Here is a 19,459-nt window from a genome sequence, read left to right as displayed (position 1 = left end):
CAACATAATGCAGGTCCAACTTCTGCTAAAAGCCCTTGTGAAGTTGAGAAGATTTCCAGGAGATGGCAGCAAAACATTGACTGAATAGCAACCGACGTTTTGCTCTTGTTAAAATAGTTTCCTTAATCAAGGGCAATGCTGGTACTATTAGCTCACTAGAAGGCCATCATCTTAACGAGAATTACAATATTTTTGCCATGAGATTTCGTTACCGCGTTTACTTTTGGAAGGTTAGTTGTTTGTGTTGCTTGGTTATCCAGTTGAGAGGCTTTTTTTCTATTCTTATTGAGACGCTTCTCTTATATGACTTAGTAATTTTTTTGGTTCATTTTAGCAGTCGCAAGCAATGAAATTTTGGGAGTAAGGAGGGCATGGAAAGGTACTTAAAATTGTAGGCAAAGGACACCCTTATGTTGCAAGTAAATTGTTGGGTTTGCATTGCAGCAATTCATGTAAAAATATGTATATGTGCACACACAGAAGTTGGGGCATATCTGATTGAATTTGGACTTTGCATAAATAAATTAAACAGGCTAGCAGCAGTATCCTGCACTTCAGATGGGGGTAGAAATGATTGACTTGCATGCCCTGTGCAGCATGGAAGAGAGAAGGCATAACTTGAATTTTTTTTTTTTTTTTTTACCTTTTCTTTTTTTGGTGGAAAATGGCAGTGATTGCTGCTTTCTTCTTTCCATTATGCCCATCTTTCTCCCCTAATCATGCCTCCCAGAATGTATCGTCCCTCTACATCTTAATTCTCATGCTTATGCTGCTCACTCTATTTATCACCAGCCAGGAGATAATCTAGAATAGACAGAGCAGTGCAAAGAAAGAGACCCTGGGAGCAGCAACCATCACTTTGAAATAGTATCTTTGTCTTTAATGACTTTGTGGGTTGTACTGATTCTTTGCTGTATTTTGGACATGATCACAGTGCAGGTTAGGAACCACCTACTCAGTCACTGACTTCATTTTTCTGTCAACCTGTGGGTGCTTCATCAATTACTTTAACTCAGGTTAGTATAACTTTACCGAGCACTGAAACTTCTGCTTTTCACAGAAGACTAGGAAGGCTGTCTCTACTAAGGGACTAAATTTTCCTTAATCTTTCGCTCATTATTTCTGCGTTCCTATTCTATACACTAGAGGCAGTTCTCACATTTTATTTTGCTGCGTTGTCAGGCTGCATTAGTTTGTATGGTGGATTTGTTTGTTTTGCTTTCTTCCCCTCAGTCTTCACTTTACATTTTAAAAAAAATCCTTGAAGTTGCTGGATCACCTTTGCAGCTGTATTCTATACTTCTGCATTCTTTCTTGCCGGTCCTTTTGTTTTGGTATGACATCTATTAGTGTGTTAGCTAAATATGGTCACAGTAGGTCCATACTGGGAAGTTTATTCCTGTTTTGTGTTAGCACCTTTGTGCGTTCAGGCTAAACTAGCTTAAAATTTGTATTGCATTGTGAACTTAACTTGCAGCAGGTCTAAATTTTGAGATGCAAAATGGCATTTTCCACCCTCTCCCTCTGTCATATTTGAGTGTGATGGCAACCGTGCAGAAAACTCTGACCTCTCCATGTGGTGCAGGAGAGCAAGTGCTCCTCTTGAGCGATGTGTGTGAGCATTGGGTGTTCATAGCCTTCAGCCAAGCTTGTTTTAAACATGAGTGGTCACAATGTCCTGCTCTTCCACACCCACCCCCTTCTAGACCACTGCTACTTTCCTTGTAAATGTGGTATGGAAGATGAGGAAATTACAAAGAATTCAATGTGCCAGGATACAAGGACAGGGCTGTCAAGGTTATGGAAGGTGGGAAGACACCCGTATGCTTGTCTGCTCTTAGCGATGATGTGCTTTGTGCGCAAATGTTGTATGATTACAGAGCAGACAACACCACGAGCAACTGTGAAGGGCAGACCTCAGCCGTTGTTTCCATAGATAGACGGGAGTATTGAAAACACGTCAGCTTAAGGCTAGTATCTTGTGTGCAGATAGTATCTCTGTTTACCAGTGAAGAGACTTAGGTTAGGAAGGTGCTTTAAGCTTCCAAACTTTAGTTTGTACCTCTTGGCATCCGATGGGCAGCACCTACAGATGGTAGAAGGAGAAACCTCGCAGCCCAGCTTGTTCTCTAGCTGAGAAGTGGTAATGAGACAGGCACTTTTCCTTTAGCAATTAAATTGGTACATGGGAGTAGTCACTGGTGTTACAAGTTTGGGTGTCCTGAGGAAATTAAGTAAATTGATTTGCTTATTTTAATTTTTAATCAGATTGAATTTTTGTGCTGTGTTGGGGAGGAAAAAAAAATGGCTGTGTAATCGCTTGTATTCTGCACTAACATTTTTCCTGACTCCTTCCATAAGTGGATGCTTACATTCTTGTAAAACCTTAAATTTTTGTAAAACTATAAACTCAGAACAGATTCATCATCTATAAAAACAGACTTTATCAAGATAATCTAAAATAACATATATCCTACATGCTTTGGAAATCCTGCAGACCACAGAGAAACATTTTACCTAATACAGTATTACACCCTAAAAACAATACAATGCTGCCAGACCACAAAACATCCGCAATTTGGGACAGCAGATGTTTCTACACATGCTTCTTTTTAAGACCAAGAAGTGCAACACAAGGGAAAATAAAAAAGTTGAACATTGAGAAAGAAATGTAATATTGTAGAGCTGGAGGAATACTGGGTGGACAGAGAGATTTGAGTAATTAGCCTAAGAGTGCGAGGAAGATGTGGAAAACTATCTGTCAAATGGAAACATATGTATGTGAAAGAAAAGGTCTTTTTTTGTGTAACACTTTCTTAAATATAATTTAACTTTTTCTTAAAAATAGTGTGTTCATGAAAGCAAGAATTAGTTTGAAGTACAAAAAATCCTGTCACGCTATGCCTGAAAAGACTAACGTTCAACCATTTGATTATTTTTTTTTACAGCCAGCGCTGGATTACTGTAATGCCCTCTAATTATTTTTTAATTTTATTTTAACTTCAGCTGATCCCACAGTTAAGGACTTAATTGGAGGCTTCACTGCTCTGCATTATGCAGCCATGCATGGCCGAGCGAGGATTGCACGCTTGATGTTGGAATCTGAATATAGAAGTGACATTATTAATGCAAAGAGCAACGATGGTTGGACTCCCCTCCATGTAGCAGCCCACTATGGCAGAGACTCATTTGTCAGACTCCTGTTGGAGTTCAAGGCTGAGGTTGATCCGCTCAGTGATAAAGGTACTACACCACTTCAGCTGGCCATTATCCGAGAGAGGTCAAGCTGTGTGAAAATCCTTCTGGATCACAATGCCAACATCGACATTCAAAATGGTTTCCTGTTACGATACGCTGTGATCAAAAGCAATCACTCTTACTGCCGAATGTTTCTTCAGAGAGGGGCGGATACAAACTTGGGTCGCTTGGAAGATGGACAGACACCCTTACACTTGTCTGCTCTTAGAGATGATGTGCTTTGTGCACAAATGTTGTATAATTACGGAGCAGACACTAACACAAGGAACTATGAAGGACAGACCCCACTGGCTGTTTCAATAAGTATTTCTGGAAGTAGCCGACCGTGTCTGGATTTCTTACAAGAAGTGACAAGTATGTATGTAAGAGAAGTTAATCACAGGACACAATGTCCTCTAAAAGCCTTCTTTGAATTTAGCCCCAGAAAAAAAATGCTTCCTCTCTGCCCCTTGATGCTATTTAAATGCACTAGAAAATTTCTGGGAAGGTGAAGGGATTGTGATACTGGGAATCTCTTGCTCGGCAAAGGTGCTAATGTTAAGTATATTTTGTTTAAATTAGTTTTGTTTAAATATCTGCGGGAGGCATTCCTTTTTTAAAAAAAATGAACTGTGCAATCTCATTTTATTAATGGCCTTAGCACATACAATGTTTGGGGTTTTGTTTTGTTGTTTGTTTAGGGTTTGTTAGTGTCTTTTGCTTTCTTTTTTAATTGCCGTGCAAATACTCTGCAGTTGCAGGCTTTTTCATCTGGCACCATGACTAGGGCAGAAAAGAGCTTTTTCTGCTTTGTGTTCTCCCACATTCTCTCTCCTCCTCTCCCCAACACCAGACAACAAAATAGCTTAGATCATTCGTGCAACTTGAAGGGGTTTCATGTGCTGTGTAACTTTGATTTGATTTTGTTGATGTCTTTGAAATATGAAAGAGATTTTAACTTGTCATGACTTCCAGTATTTAAAATGAGTATTAGGCTCCTAATATTCTGGTCACTTTTGATTATCAGTTTTTGGTGTACTAGATCTGATGAGGATTTTCTCTTCCTCTCTCATCAATATGGAATGCTATAATAGTGTTTCATGACTGTAGTGTTGCCCAAAGCATTTATTCATTGCTGATAAGCAATGAGCAGGGGTTTGCTAATTCAAACACGTTAAGGTGGCCTGATAATTTATCATCCAACTAGGATGATCTTTGCACTACAGAGGATGGAGTATTTCATATATTGGGGTTTTTTTCCCCCTACAGTTCCTTTTATTGTTTTTTTGGTGATGTGGTAGTTCTTTATGAGACTTAAGCAACCATATACTCTGCAAAGAAATTGAAATTTAGTGTGGGGGTGAATCAGCTGAGATCTGTTGTCAGTAGCTGATACAAATAAGCATTTGGGATTTCATTTTTGTCTTAATGATTTGTGGTATTTTTGCTCATGTCTGAAATCCAAAGAGAATTTTTGGAAAGGTGGAAGTTGATAATAAGAAATACAAGTAACTAAAGGATTTTGCTTTAATTTGGTTGCCCCTTCTCATTCAAATGCATTTCCTTCTGGTTTCCTTTTTGGGAGCCTCTCACTATATAGTAGCACCAGCAGGGTTATTAGTAGATGATAAATATCCAGACTTGCAATTTTTCACAGTCTTGGGACGTACCTGGAAACACAAAGGTTTAAACTGCTTCAGTGTTGCCTCGGTGTCTGAAGACTAATTCAGGAAGTTGGAAACTGGTACTGTAACTTTTAGTTTGCAAATTCCATACCTTAAAGGTTTAACATTAAGTAAGAAGTAAATTCTGCTACAAGAAAGTAGCTTAATTTTATGGCCGATGTAACAGTGCTGGACCTAATCCAGTTTTGTGCTGATGGAGGGAGATACTGGGAAAGCAGGGAGGGGTGGTGCTGACAAAACCACTTCAGCTTTGTGTTTCTGAGCAAAATTACTGTGACTGTATGTTTACAAACAGCTATAAACAGACTCTCCCCAAACACAGTCTTCCACGGTTTTCGTGAATAATCACTTTAATAACATAGTGCAGGGCAGATGAAATGGATAAAAAACAAGCTGGGATTTTAGTAGTGGAGTTCCCAATTAGATCGGGCTGTGTACAGGGAATTGCTGAGATGTCACGCTGTAGCACTTCGGGGAAGAATCTCGCTTCTGAGTCTGTTGCAATGTGTATTTACTAGAAGAAAAATTTACTAAATTTTTAGACTTCTAGCGGTTGTCCTGAAATTATCTCTTGTAGTTGCTAACAGTGCCTTAGTCCTAAGGCTTAACGGGAATTTCTGGTTTGTTTATTTGAACATTACATTAAGTGCTGAATATAGAAATCTGTAGCTGTAAGTTTTAGATATGCATCTGCAGCTTTGAAGAGTATATTTGATAGTGAAACAGGAACTAGTTTTTACTTTTGAAGTAGATTTTAAATTTTTGCAGTAAATTTTTAAGCTTGAAGATTAATGTATGTGAACTATGAAAGTTACCAAAGAGATCGGTGTCTTCAAGTGAAAGCAATTGCATGCTTCATATAAATGGGATACTATTTAGCAGTCTGCATGTAAAATGTAAGTAGCAATTTTTTTTATACTCAGAAAACATATTTGTACAGTTTCAGTTCCTTAGAAGACAACGTATGTGACTTTCTTTTTGTTTTGGTGGATATTATAATCAGTATTAATTGCAGCCTTTAGCCCAGGTCCCTGGTTGTGAATGATAGGCAAGAAACCAAGCTCTCAGAAATACTTGGTATTGGCCGTGAGAGTCTGCAGGAAGATATTTGAGTTTGGGTTTTGACCTTGGATGTCTGCTATTCTTCCTGGTTACAGGTAGAGAGATTCCTTTGCTCCGAAAATAATTCCAAGAGGAAGGAAGTTATTCTGTGGTTGTGTCTCGGTCTTTAAGCACAAAGCTGGAAGTCAGGAGCAACAAAGTCTTTCATCATGAGTCTGCCGTTGGCTTGGTGTTTAGATGGTCACTCATTCCCTCCCCTGCCACCCCCCCCCCCCTTTTTTCAATATAAAAGTGATTAAAGCCTCCCTGTGAAAAAAACAATATTGAAGATGATCATTGCTCAATGATTTTATTAATTGCCTTCCTTTTCATAGTCCTTGAGATCATTGATAAAGAGTTGTTTCGGAGCACTTCAGTATAATCCTTCAGGTTTTTGAGATCCGAACCTGCCTCTTCAGGAGTGTCAGTGGGTTAATCTTGGAATACACTAATGCAGAATTCAGAGATGCATGTATGTAATGTATCTGAAGATAGACATATAGACATACTGGGATTTTTTGATAGTGTCTATGTCTACAGAATTAACATGTGCAATTACAGTCCTGGATGGAATGATTTATGATCTGTGTTGAAGCTGAAGTTGGATGGGATTTAACAATATTAAACTTACAAAGAGAATGCTGCAGGTAGGAAAAAATGCAAGTATTGGAAAAATACTTCAAGGTTTAAATAAACTTTAAGATACTAGAAATTCAAAAAAAGCTTGAACCCTTTCCTCTCCCCGTAGCTGTCACTTAATTTAATCGCTGTTCAGATAACATAGCACAAAGCGTCTATGACTGGCTATGCAAATGGCTTGTCTGTGTCGGGGCAAATAGCTGAGTAAGTGGATGTGGCCATAGTGTAACATGGCAAGTATGGTTAACAGGTATCAAAGAACTAATTTCAGGTCTGGAACAAGATCTAAAGGTCACCGAATGAATTAAACTACAAATATTCCATCTGCATTCCTTCTTTTCATTTTCAAAAGGGCAGATATTTGGTTTTGACTAGAGAGTATAGGTTTTTGGTTAGATTCATATAGCACTGTAAATGTGCAGAAAAACTTAAGACAATAAGTCCCATTAAGGAAATCCTTATACATTCTCTGTCTCTATCCCTTTGCTAAATAAAAGTAACATTTCACTGGGATTTTTTATTATTATTTACTGGAAGAACTTTTTGAAAAGAGTCTCTGTATAGTTTAAACTTTTTCTTAATACAGAAGTGCCATAGTGAATTAAGTGGACTTCCACATATTTTATTATGTGGATAATTGCAAAGGAAATGGTTATCTTCATGTTTGTTATAACACAGCAGAACTTTCCTGGAGTTGCCTGCTTTGACTGCTTGCTTCCTTGGGTGCTGCTGGCAATCTTGCACTAATGAATGTGTTCTGCTTTCTCATCAAGAGTTACGCAGGGAACTAGGGTAAGAGGGTTATTTTATGGTTTCCAGTTTAGCTGGATCAGTGATAAACAAATATAATCTGAATTACGATTACTTTCTGCAGACTGCAGGTACCTGTTTGTTAAAGACAGTATAGTTTTTGATATCATTATAAAGACATAGCCAATTATTTTTTTTTGTCTAGAAAGAGGGAAGGTACCTTTCAAATAATTGTTTAACTCTCAACTCAGAATTGCCTAGTGTGATACTGAAAAATGTAGCTACTGACTCAGTGTAGTTGATGGTTTATATTGAGCAGTTGAATAATTTTTGTATAGCTATATACAGTTGTATACTTTGGAAGAGTTTTTTGAAGAGGCCTATGTAAAAAGCAGTATTTTTAAATACATATTTTTATATGTGGTATGTAAGGTGCAGCCATCCCCCACTCCCATTTGCACACCTATGTTGTACTCTGTTATAATGTAAAAATAGTGTAAAAATGCATCTTAAGCCTGTCTTTATGTTCAGAACACTTACTGTCTCCTAAAAATAGATAAATATTATGGTATTGAAATTCTTAGTTGAATTTCCATAGCAATTTCAGTAAGACTGCATTCATAGAAATGTTACAAAATATTTTTTTAAAAATATCTTATGCAAGCATATTTGAATTTTAATTTCATTGCAAAATACACCTGTTATATTTAACATTGAGCTTTACTGGCACTCTGCTTTTCTATATATAAATTTTCAGTCCAAAGTACACTCCTCCTTGGTACATATTTTCTGTGCCAGATATACTGAAATTTAATAAACATCTAAAACCCATTGTGGAGAATTATTTTTCAAAGAGCAATGAGAACATACTTCAAGCTCAAGTATTCTAACAGAGGTATACTGAACACAAAATTAAACTAGAACTTTTAAATTAACTTGTATGATATCCAGTTAAAAATAATTTTAAACTGGTTTTTGTCCTGTTGAGCTAGATACTGGTTCAAGGAGTTTGTTCACTTTCTCAGTGAACGCTCTGTAATTTTCTTTCTCTCTAAATTCATGTCTTATATTAATATATCAGACCTATAGATTCTTGCAACTAGCTTTTTCTGGCATTTTGAATGCTGGAAAACCAGATATCCTCTCTAGTTATTCTGCTGCTGTTTTTTTACAGAGTGCAAGACCACGCATTTACTAAACTGTTAGACCTACTGCTATTGCAATGAACAGCTGAATTCCCGTTCAGCTCAGCAACAGCCATTTACTAGGTAATGGCATCCTTTCAGCATGACCCTGTTTGTGCATCCTCATCAGTGAGTTTCTCGGCTGGTGGATGTGAGTTTTCAGTTGATAAGTTCAGTGTTTAATTTTCCGCACACACACACCCTGAAGCCAACAAAATTGTGATTAAATTTTGTTGCTGGTAGTAGCTGAGTTCCTTCACAATTGTGAAATAAGGGATGGATTTAATAGTTAGCTCTGGATATAAATACTTATTCTGATACTCTAGAGGAACTGAGTTGCTGCCAACCATGTATCAGCCTGGTTTCAACTTTTTTTTAATTAATGTTTTACAAAACTCTTAATTTTTAAGTTTCCTTTGTCACTAAAAAGAAACTACCGAATGGTTTCTTGCTACTGTTTTCAGCCTTTCACAATTCCCAGGGGAGGCAGAGGCTCAGTTTGAGAAGTAACACTGTAAGCTCTTTTTCTAGAGAAATGCATTAATATTGCAGCGAAAACTGTGGGCAGCTTCTGAAATGTAACTGATGTTGTTTTTTTTGGTTTTTAACTTCTTCAGAAACTATGTATGCACTTCAAACCAATGACACTGATTGTTTGCTTTTAAAGTTTTTTGGTTTGGTTAATTTTTTTTTAGTAGGCAGCACAATACATCAGAGAGAAAGTTCTTGTAGCAAACAAGCATATTCATTTCAGTTACTCCTAAGTTTTCTCTTGGGTAACAGAACAGGTCAGTTCATGATTTTTGCTTTGCACGGGGGCCCGTGTACCTTCAGAGGAGGAAACTGGTAGGGATTCCCCCTTCTCACCATTACAACACTTTTGTTTGAAACTGGGTGAATGTCTCTAAAAATCAGTGTTGTCAGAGGTACTAGGTCTAATGCTACACCTAAATGATCCTTACAAATACACCTATTCGGTGAATTAGCGTTTTATTTCTTGGGGAGCATGGGCTGCATAGGAAAAATGAACAGGCGGAGGTCTAAATGTGTAAGTTGTGGAGCAGCTGTAATGCTGATCTACAGTCTTTTGTATAGGTAATAAACCCTAAATGCAAGTTTTGTCTGTTTCTAGGATAGGAAACTCCCAGATAGAATAGCAGAAATATCTCGAAACTGCAAAAAGGAAAGGAATGGGCTATTGAGTGGAAATTCATGATTAATTGGAATTCCTTGCTGTGAAAACATGCTCTTTTTAGCCCCCCTTGCTTTACTGAAGAAGGTCAATCTATTAATAATAATTTAAAAGGTGTATTTCATTATTTAAGTAAAATAATGATTAATTATTCGAGGAGGAGGCGGAAGCTCAGGAACTTTCTTTGTTAGCAGTTGAAGAACTGAGTTAGATGTTTAGATTTTATATGCACTGAAGTCTGCTGCCTCTAGAAAGAAACAAAAATCAAAAAAGCAATTCCTCAATTTTATAACCCTGTGTTTTACATTTCTTCTGTTTGGAAGTAACTTTTCTGTCATGCTTAGGAAACTATACAGAAGTGCTTTGGTGGGGATTTCTGCTTTCTGTGACAGCACGTAGCACAAGCTGTTCAAGACAAAAGATGAGCTACACATCTCTTTTTTTTTTTTTTTTTCTCTCCTGTAATTAATACTTCTAATTTATTTGATTATCACTATAAGGTGTGCAAAACAAGCCGACTGAAGTATCTAACTTGTTCTGGTGAACACATTAGCAAACCTTCAGCTCTACAACAGCGGCAGGTGTTTGCTGCCTTGACGGTAATTGAGGTTGTGTAGCAGCCTGACAATAACCCGGCTGCTCCAGCATAGCAGCACTGCTATCGGCAAGGTGTCCCTCTGCGGCTGGGTCAGGGATGTGTTGGGTTTTTTAATGTTGATCAGTAGTTTTATGTCACTGTTTTGCATGAGAATGGTAATTAGGTCAATCTTACCTTTTCTGTTTGTGGGGTTTTTTTGTTTCTTAATTTTTTAATTCCCTTCCTTTCTTGCTTATTTGCCTAAATAACTTTCCAAACTTGTGATGCAGGATATAACCAAAGCTGCTACTTCCAAATCGTTTTTAAGCAGAACTTTATTCATCACTGAACTTGCCTTACTACTTTGAATTACTGATAACATTTTTCATTTGCCAAACCAAGGTTCACTGACATTGGTCTGTAATCCTTTATTTTTTTTCTCTTTCATTCAGATGCAACCAAGAATGAGTAAGTGTTCTAGACACCGTTTCTAATAAATCACAAATGCATTAATAACCCTGGAATTTGCGAGGCGTGACCTAAGACACTAACAGCCACTAGATGTAGCAACTGGTGCTTAACACTGGAAATGTCCATTGTTAACACATTCTCAGGAAATATTTTTAGGCTTATCAGGGGAAAATGTCATATATTTGATTATCGGGTCTTTCTGAATTAACTGATGACCAATTTCTTCTGGGTATTTTAAGTTGTCTGTTCCATTTTGTTCTCAAAAAACCCATAGGATGTTAATTAAAAGGCATTCATTTCTGAAACCAGAAATCAGTGTCTCATAGCTGTATTATTGTGTACTCTACTACAGAAAATACACATCTCTATTGCCCTCTAACTCTGTTATTTGCAGGTAACAAGGTGCATCCTTTCTGAACCTTACTTACATTCACATTTAAAGCATTAGAACTATTTCTTTATCACCGTAAAGATTCCTCTGCTTGGTTTCTTACCAAAAGTAACTTTTTTTCCCCAGAAGCTTGAGCATTCAGCTGTTAGAGTTGTATAAATTCATTCCTTCAGGTTGAAAAAAAAATAATAAAATGCTAAGAAGAAACCACCAGTGGACAAAGTAACTAATGATCTGTATTCTAAGCATGGCTGAAGGATATAGTTAAAAATAAATTGACGTTTAGGTACTGTGGTGGTAAGTATAATAAAAGTATTTTAAACTTCTGTGAAGGAAACTCAAAGTTTCATGTTCTTTAATTTCAAATCTAATTTCTTTAAAAACAGACCGAGACTATTTTCATGCATTACTTCTGCTAGCTTACCTCGGATAATTTTGGTGCTTAAGATAAATCCCAGTGTATACCTGTCTGTCAGCCCATTTCTATAGAAAAGCCCACGCAGGGGGAAAAAAGGAGGAACTTGCTGTAAAGGGTAACTGAAACCATGTACAGAATGCCCAAAGTAGAAAACAGGAAATAGTTTCATAATCTCTTTACTCTGTGCTTACCAGGAAAGTCTAATAAACTCATACTGTCAATGTCTATTTAGCTGATAGAAGGTTTGTTGCTGAACTAGCAGGAGGGTGGAAGAAGGGACGGGCTCTGGGGCCAGCTTGGGCGAGAAAAACTCTCCTGTCTCCCATGAACAGGTTTGTGCCCGGTGAGCTGACAGCATCCTACTGTCCACTGTAAAGCCCGCCCACGTTGAGCCCCCTATGGAAGCCATTTCCTCATTCAAAAATGTCCTGCTGAATTGGTGGCAGCTCTGGAAATGTCAGGCAGCTAATTGGAAATTTAAAGTCGCTTTTGTTGTTTTGAACTGCTTTTTAAAGAAACGATTGAGTCAAGCAGTCAGCTCAATAAAATTGCCATGCCTTTCTTTGCAAAAACAAGCACCGTCTTTTACCATTAAAGATTATACAGATAATAATGACTGCAGTAAGTTGCTCTGTTGGCAACAGATTATCTTGATGCCAGCATAAGCACCTACATTGTTCGTGGTGCCGAGTATTTTGACTTGGACAGCCATTGGGTGCCATAACAGTGGAAGCCTCTTTTCTTTTTCTCTCTCTCTCTCCTTTTTTTTTTTTTTTTTGGCCATGACACAGCTGAGTCAATGATCAAGATACTGACTAGCCCAGCTTCAGTGTGTTATTGGGATAATTTTTAAAAAAGGTGTAACTGAATGAGGAAAAAGCACAAAGGCAGGCAGCTGCTTTGGTCCGAGATTTGGAGTGGTTCCCATGGTGGGAGATTATTAAATAGAATCTTCAGCTTTGGAAAGAGGTACTGAGCGTGAGTGGAGGATGGAGATTAATATAAAGGTATGTAAAATCATGACTGACATGAGAACAATTACTTGGATTGGTTTATTTTTTTGTGACTTAAAGAATGGTAAGCACCCAACAAAGCAATCAGGAAGCAGATCTAAAATAAATAAAAGTACTTTGTAGTTTTCCAGCCAACGCCTAATTATATTGTGAAACTTGTTGCCACAGGATGTTTTGGGTTCTGAAAATATGAATGGGTTCAAAAAACATTAGACAGATTTACAAAGGGCAAGCCATTCGCAGCTATTAAAGACATAGATCTGTGTGTGATCAGGGTATATCGGGACAGGATTTCTCAATGTCTGTTGTTCTGCTCTTTTTCTCTTTCTTTCTTCCTTGGGATCCTCTGCTGGGTATGTTCAGAGGCAAGGCTAGGTTAACCTTTCTTGCGTTATGTTGCGTGGGGGACCGTTTTTCAAGGTGGTTGAATAGTTTCCTGTTAAAAATGAAATGGAACCGATTACTTCGGAAAAAATCCTTGCTAGAAATTCTGTAGTTTGTGTGATATCAGTAAAACTTTTCCTCTGTGGACAGTGGTTAACTTGTATTTTCATCTCTTTCTGTTTGACAAGGTGGTGTCTGCATCCAAAGCATCTAAAGGCCTCATCTTTTCATTAGAAAAGAAAAAGCAACCTCTAACTCTGCCACGTGATCCTTGTATTACTCTTATAAAGCTTCACTCTCTAAGGAAACGCCTAGTCCTGTTACAGTTGAACATAAGTTTTTGTCTTAATGTTTGAAGAAAAGCAAGACTGAGGGTTTTTTTCCCCCAGCTGTTACAAGGATAGGAAGAAAAAAAAAAAAAAACCCACAAAAAGTTAAATGGAGGAGTTATGCTGTTCTACAATGCTTAAGCATGTGTTGCCACCTCATGGGAATCCTCACATGGATAATGTCACTTTACACTGGCATCAGCAAAATTATGTGCATGGAAAAATATTTTTAGGATTCATCCCTTGAATTCATTGAATTGTTCATTAGAAAAATACTGACTTCCCTTTTTCTGTTGTACTGTTCCCTTCCCTCTGCCTCTTAGAAAATAGTAAACACCTGTGATTTTACTGAGTAAATGATCTCTTAATGTATGTTTAAAATGTGATCATTTTACTTTTATGTGTTCCTTTTGTCTTTTCAGGACAGCCCAGAAACTTGCAAGATCTATGCCGAATTAAAATCCGTCAATGTATAGGCCTTCAAAACCTAAAACTACTTGATGAACTACCCATTGCCAAGGTCATGAAAGACTACTTAAAACACAAATTTGATGATATCTGATATCCATGAAGAGAAGAACTCTGAGCAAGATTAGTTATATTCCAGATACTGAAGAGGCTTGTTGCCTTGCACAAAGTATATCCTATGCAAATTCTGATTTTTCTGTGAAGTCAGAAGGCAGGTATACACTTCCTTGGGTTTTTTATACCACACGCTAGAAGGTCTTAATTTTTGGTTTCTTGGTCCAAGTTTATAAGGTCCAAGCTTTCTATACAATATTACATTTTAAAAATTGCTGTTGGCTTTTTGTTTGTTTGTTTTCACATTAAGTGTGCAGACTTGCAGTGAAGATGGAAGGTAGCCTCTCGAGGGAAGTGGTTGGTTTGAATTGGCATGCTGAGCGATTATTCAAGAAAATAAAATTTGGAAATCAAGGCACTGGTCCTGCAAAAGGATACTGATAGAAAGACCTCTAGAGCCCTGTTATCTGCTGGGACTCTTGTCTCTGCCAGGGTCTATGTTTTTGCAGGATAAAGGGAAGAGTTGATAATCAATGTGTGGTAGGGTACTGTACGAGTATGATTTGGAAATTAAAGAAAAATGCAGTTACCCTATTCAATTTGAGGGTCTATGCGTTGGCTCTTTTCATATTATTCTTCTAAGTGTTATAGTTGGGATGCCCATAAAATTCAGGCCCTCTTCTTTCCTGACATTCCCTGTTATAATGGGTGGCTGTTTGTAAGTCTATTTTTAACAGTGGCAGTACACTACAAAGAGGCATAGCCGCTGAATTTTTTTACATTAACTAAAGAGTAAACAAATCTGGAGGTGTTTGGTTTTTTTTTTTTTAAGCCAATGTATTCTGTTTCTCATACAGTGCCTCCTGTGCAATAATCTTTCTAATGTATTTTACCTTCATGTGTGATTCCCCTACGCACACTATTCCTCATTTAGTCTCGGTGCATTATTTGTGAGAATAGGAACTGCTGCCCTGCTGTAGTGTTGACATGACATTACAAAGTGATGCAGCAGTTGCTGTTCGTTATTACTCCCTGAATTTCATGAATGTATAACCTGCTTTTTTTCACTTTCAGTTAAAATTTTATGTACGGGTTCTCAGCCAAATCATGTCCACTTAAAAATAAGAAAAGGAATTGGTCAAACCCTTTTGTTTAAAAAGCAGTGATGGTTTTTTTTGTTCTTGTTGTTGATTGCTCTGAAATTCAGTTTCAGGTTAGAGAGTGGGAAGTGCACATAAGTTATTAAGATGCATTTTATATGTGCACTAACAAGAAAAGCCGCATTCATATTGGAAGTTTAAATTTTGCAATTAATCTGAAAGCAGCAACTAAAAGAAATTTGGCTACTGGATGTGTTTTTCATACTAGATATCCAAAAGATTTGTGAAAGAGTTTTGTTTCTTATCATAAAAAGAAAAAGTTCTTGCTATCAAAAAAAAAATTGGGCCAAAATGTGCAGTTGTTTCACTCTCTTTATTTTCAAGAGATTACAGAGTCGTCATAAGGTTCTTGCCAGCGTGCTCTACTTTTGTTTTGCCATCCTACTGGCTCCAAAAGAGCCTCTAATATCAGGAGTGCTTTTGTACCAATTATACCAATGGAAGTGGGGAGATGAAAGGAACGGTGGTAGCTTTTAAGTTTAACACTGTCACTTTCAAAACATTTAATATTAAAAATATGAAAAGCAAGGTGAAGCCGATATATTATTTAATGTGCTAGTTCCTTTTAATATTATATTATTTAATGTGCTAGTTTCTTTTAATATCTTATAACCCTAGACTGCAGTTCCTTGAGCATGAACCTTATCACTGCTAATGGACGTTCCGCAATTATGGCAAGCAAGGAGAATTGTCTTTCTCTATTGTCCCTGGCATTGCATCAGGTTTCCAAACAGTAAGTGATTTTGGAGATTCATGGCTCAGAAGATTGGTAATGGGATGCTGAACCTTTTTATCTCCAACTTGTATGGGTTCAAGTCCAGCCTGCTTGAGCAGCGACCAAAAAGTTCGTGTCTCAGCAGCATGAGCGAGCAAGTACGTCCAGCCTTAACGCCACACAGCGCGTGTGGTGCTCAGCTCTAGGCAGCAGAGCTTTACAGAGTGCTTCCTCCAGGTTGTATGTGATGGGGGTGGCATTGTAGCAGCGACAAGCTGAGAGCGTGGGTGGGGTGTGCGTGTGAGCTCGTGTGTGTGATGGTGTCTGCCGGCTCCTATCGAAACAAAAAACCCCAGCCGTTACAATCTTTAAGCTCTCCAGTACTGAGACAGGACAGATGTTAAGCATTGACTCGCAGGTTTTAAGCATGAATCTTCAGTTTTATGATGTGAGATCAGAACCCTAAAATTGCTTTTTTTTTTTTTTTTTTTAAAAAATATTGTTCACTACATTTGTAAGTTGGTCTAAACCAATGTCCTTCTCCACTGAATTTTTACAGTAATATTTTCTAAGGTAATCTAGAGTCTATTTTAGTTGCAATCTATATTAAGGGCAAATTATTTGTTCTGTCTGTTGCTGTGACTGAAGAAAATTATGGAAGACTTTGTTGGTAACAAGAATGCTATTTAATGAAGAAATGTGTAATTCCATTATTTATTGTTTGAGGTTTGTTTTTTGGTTATTTCTTTTAAGTAACTGACATCTAAAGGGAACACACATACATTTCAGGCCAGTAAAAAGCCTTTCTTTTAAATCAGTTTTTATCCTAGCTCCTCTCCCTTCCCCAAGGTGGAGGGAAGCCCTCACCTTGTCTTACATTGCTAAGCCATCTCTTGTGGCTGGTTTCCCTGACCTTGATTCTGCAAAGCGCCACAGCACATGTGTGTGTCTGAACCTACTGATAGTCCCCTTCACTATCTTAAGCTATACATGTGCTCGAGTGCAAGTGAAGTGTGATTATTCATTAATAATCCTATCCAAATTTCAGTACTGGGAATTTGGTCTCTTTTTATTATCTGAAATACTTTGAAGAACAAACTGAACTTTGTTTTTTCATTTGGTCTAGAATGTGGAAGGAGAAGTGCATAATATACGCTTGTTGTGTAGCCTAGTTCTGTTACCTTAAAATTCACGGTTGAACACTTTTAATAAACCTTAAATTGGCAAATACACCAAAGAATCAATATGAGCAAAAGACTCTGTTCATTAACAAACTGCAAACCTCATCCTTTAAAACAAAACAAAGGTTTTGTAAATATTTATGTTTATAAATGTACAGCAGAGTAAGAGTGTTTTTTTTAGATTATTTAATTACCATATTTCTAAACTATTTACATTATAGACAATACTTGTTAGTTTGAAAAGCTCTTGAGTGGTTTTTTTGTTTGTTTTGTGTTTGGTTGGTTGGTTTTCTTTTTTAATTCACTATCACTCACGCTTGGAATAACTTTGGCTTCCTCAGGATAGTGTGGAAAATTCAGTTTTCTGGCTCTAGTTGGCAATTGTAGGAGAACGTATCCAGAGAAACTCGTCAGATAAATACCCAGAGGCAAAAGCGAATATGTAGAATGTTTACCAGGGTGGACCTGGGCTAGATGAAAAAACTGGATCCTAAGTTTCTCAGTTAAATCTGACAAGAGACCCCAGTGACATTGTGACAAGAGCAACTTGCAGCCTGCCCACAAGTCTAGCTTCCATGCAATGCTGTGTTACCAATATCATAATGTATTTTGTTCTTCCTTTGCAATGTAAGTTTTTGCTTTGGGTCAATTCGAATTTTAAAAAAAGAAAAAAGTTAAACCTGGTTAAACCATTTTTTGTTTATGTTCTGTTTATTTCTAATTAATGTTTTAACAACGTAATACCACTTTACACATTATCTCTCAATGTTTGGCTGTCTCATCTACTCCTTTTCCCGTCTCCAGTGCATGTGACTCTGGTAATGCATTTGGTACTCACATTTGGCCCCACAGACAGGAGTTCAGATGTCTCATGAATATTAATGTGATTCTTACCAGTAAGTATGAGCATAAAACTCACTTTAGAGCTGGGCTTCAGAAGGGAGAACAAACTGGTCTTTGGCTATGAGTAGCTGGGTTTTCCCTGCTCAGATTCCAGTGCAGCCACTTCAGATTTTCTGGAAGTTTCGCCTTTCCTCCTCAAGTTCATGTACTAAGATACAAAAATGGGCCAAATAGAGGTCACGTTGTGCAGCTGAATCTCTTTGGTGTCCATTTACTACTAGTAAAAAAAGTTGAGTGAGGGAGATGTATATGAATTATCCTGGCACACAAATGGGAACTGGAAGCATTTGGCTTCAGTCATGACAGTAATGCAACATCCAAAAGTTGCAGTAAGGTTTTGGACCCTAAAAATCTGGGGGGGAAGGAGACTAGATTTAAAGGCCTTACTGCTAAAGGGTAGTAGGAAAAGAAAAGAGATTGTTTTCCATTGCTCAGTAGCAAGCTATACAAACATCACGGGGAGTGTGTACACTGTACAAGCAACGGTTGTGTTGAGAACTGTTGATGGTGGTTACTAACAGACTGGCCAGGCTTTGACTGGTGTATTTACTGAATGCTGTGTTAAAGACTTTGTTCCCATTTATGTATCGTATTTCCTGTTTGAGTGTTCACTTGTTAAGTTTAAAACTATTACTGACTAATGTTACTACTTAAAAAAAACATGATTTACAAGCTGTCGGCAAATGAAGTGTTTAGAATATACAATCTTTCCATATATTGGTATAAGTGTACGATAAGGAAGTATAGTTATTTCATATAGCAAAACACTTTTTTTTTTTTTTTTTTACTGTAGTGTATAACAAAACTTTTGTACCTTTGAAAGCAAAAGTAATGGAGCTGATAAAAACAAGCAAAGAACATGCGCTGCCATGTCTTTCTGCAAACAGCCTGGACTGAAGCATTTAAATTCTCTTTGCTCTGGTCTCTCCCTTCTGCTTTGGTTGGGGCTACCACCACCTCAGAGGCTTTATACTGTTCTTTGAAACTGAAATAGTATTGAAAAGCTAAAGTTTGCTCTTTTGCTATATCATGGGTGTGTTGAATCTCTCCTGTATGGTTCTACTTCTTGACTTAGGTTATTAGCCAAAGTAAAGCTCAACATGTGATTTAATCCCATGACAATAAGAAACAAACCAGATATATACATTGCTTTATGAAACCATGCTACCGGGAGTTCCTTAGCCAGCGCATTCCCCAGGCATCCACAACGTGCAGCTGGAACAGCAAAAAAGTTGGGATTGAAAGCTGCGATGACTTTTATTGGGAAATCTCCAGCTGTCTAGTGAAGAAGTTGGAACTCCAGCTGTTTCCTCCACATCTGGGATCTCTAGTGCTGCTGACTGCTGTTGTGAGGTCCTAGGTAAGTTTTCAGTGCTGTTAAGGCTCGTCTTCACATTTGCAAGAATGATGTTTGACACATCTACAGAGGGTGCTTGTAAAGGGTCTGAAAGCATTTCTATGCCTTCTCTAAACTTGCCAGGTTTTTCTGTAGAGTGGAGTTTGTGTAGTCTTACAGCAAGTGTGTTTGAGAGTGGTGGGTGCTACAGAAAGTGAGTATTTCCCAGACTTTGACTTGATCTGCCACAGTGTTTTGCAGACCCCTCAGC

The 19,459-nt window shown here is 37.6% G+C and overlaps 1 protein-coding gene across 4 annotated transcripts in view; it reads left to right on the top strand.

Annotated features, from left to right (window-relative positions):
• The window catches only part of ASB7 (ankyrin repeat and SOCS box containing 7), a 30,650-nt gene extending 14,172 nt beyond the window's left edge, over window positions 1-16,478 (top strand). For 3 of the 4 annotated variants that reach the window (XM_037395156.1, XM_037395153.1, XM_037395154.1), the window contains 2 exons: window positions 3,007-3,612; window positions 13,794-16,478. In XM_037395156.1, the coding sequence (XP_037251053.1) occupies window positions 3,007-3,612; window positions 13,794-13,933 (746 nt within the window). In that variant the 3' untranslated portion in view covers window positions 13,934-16,478. Of the gene's footprint in view, window positions 1-3,006; window positions 3,613-11,877; window positions 11,978-13,793 lie in introns of all 4 variants that reach the window. The other variant, XM_037395157.1, reaches the window with a different exon arrangement.
• The last annotated feature ends 2,981 nt before the right edge of the window (window positions 16,479-19,459 follow it).

This window comes from Falco rusticolus, chromosome 7, assembly GCF_015220075.1.
Source record: "Falco rusticolus isolate bFalRus1 chromosome 7, bFalRus1.pri, whole genome shotgun sequence".
Classification (NCBI taxonomy): domain Eukaryota; kingdom Metazoa; phylum Chordata; class Aves; order Falconiformes; family Falconidae; genus Falco; species Falco rusticolus.
Note: the sequence above shows the minus strand (reverse complement) of the source record. Positions and strands in the feature narration are given on the sequence as shown.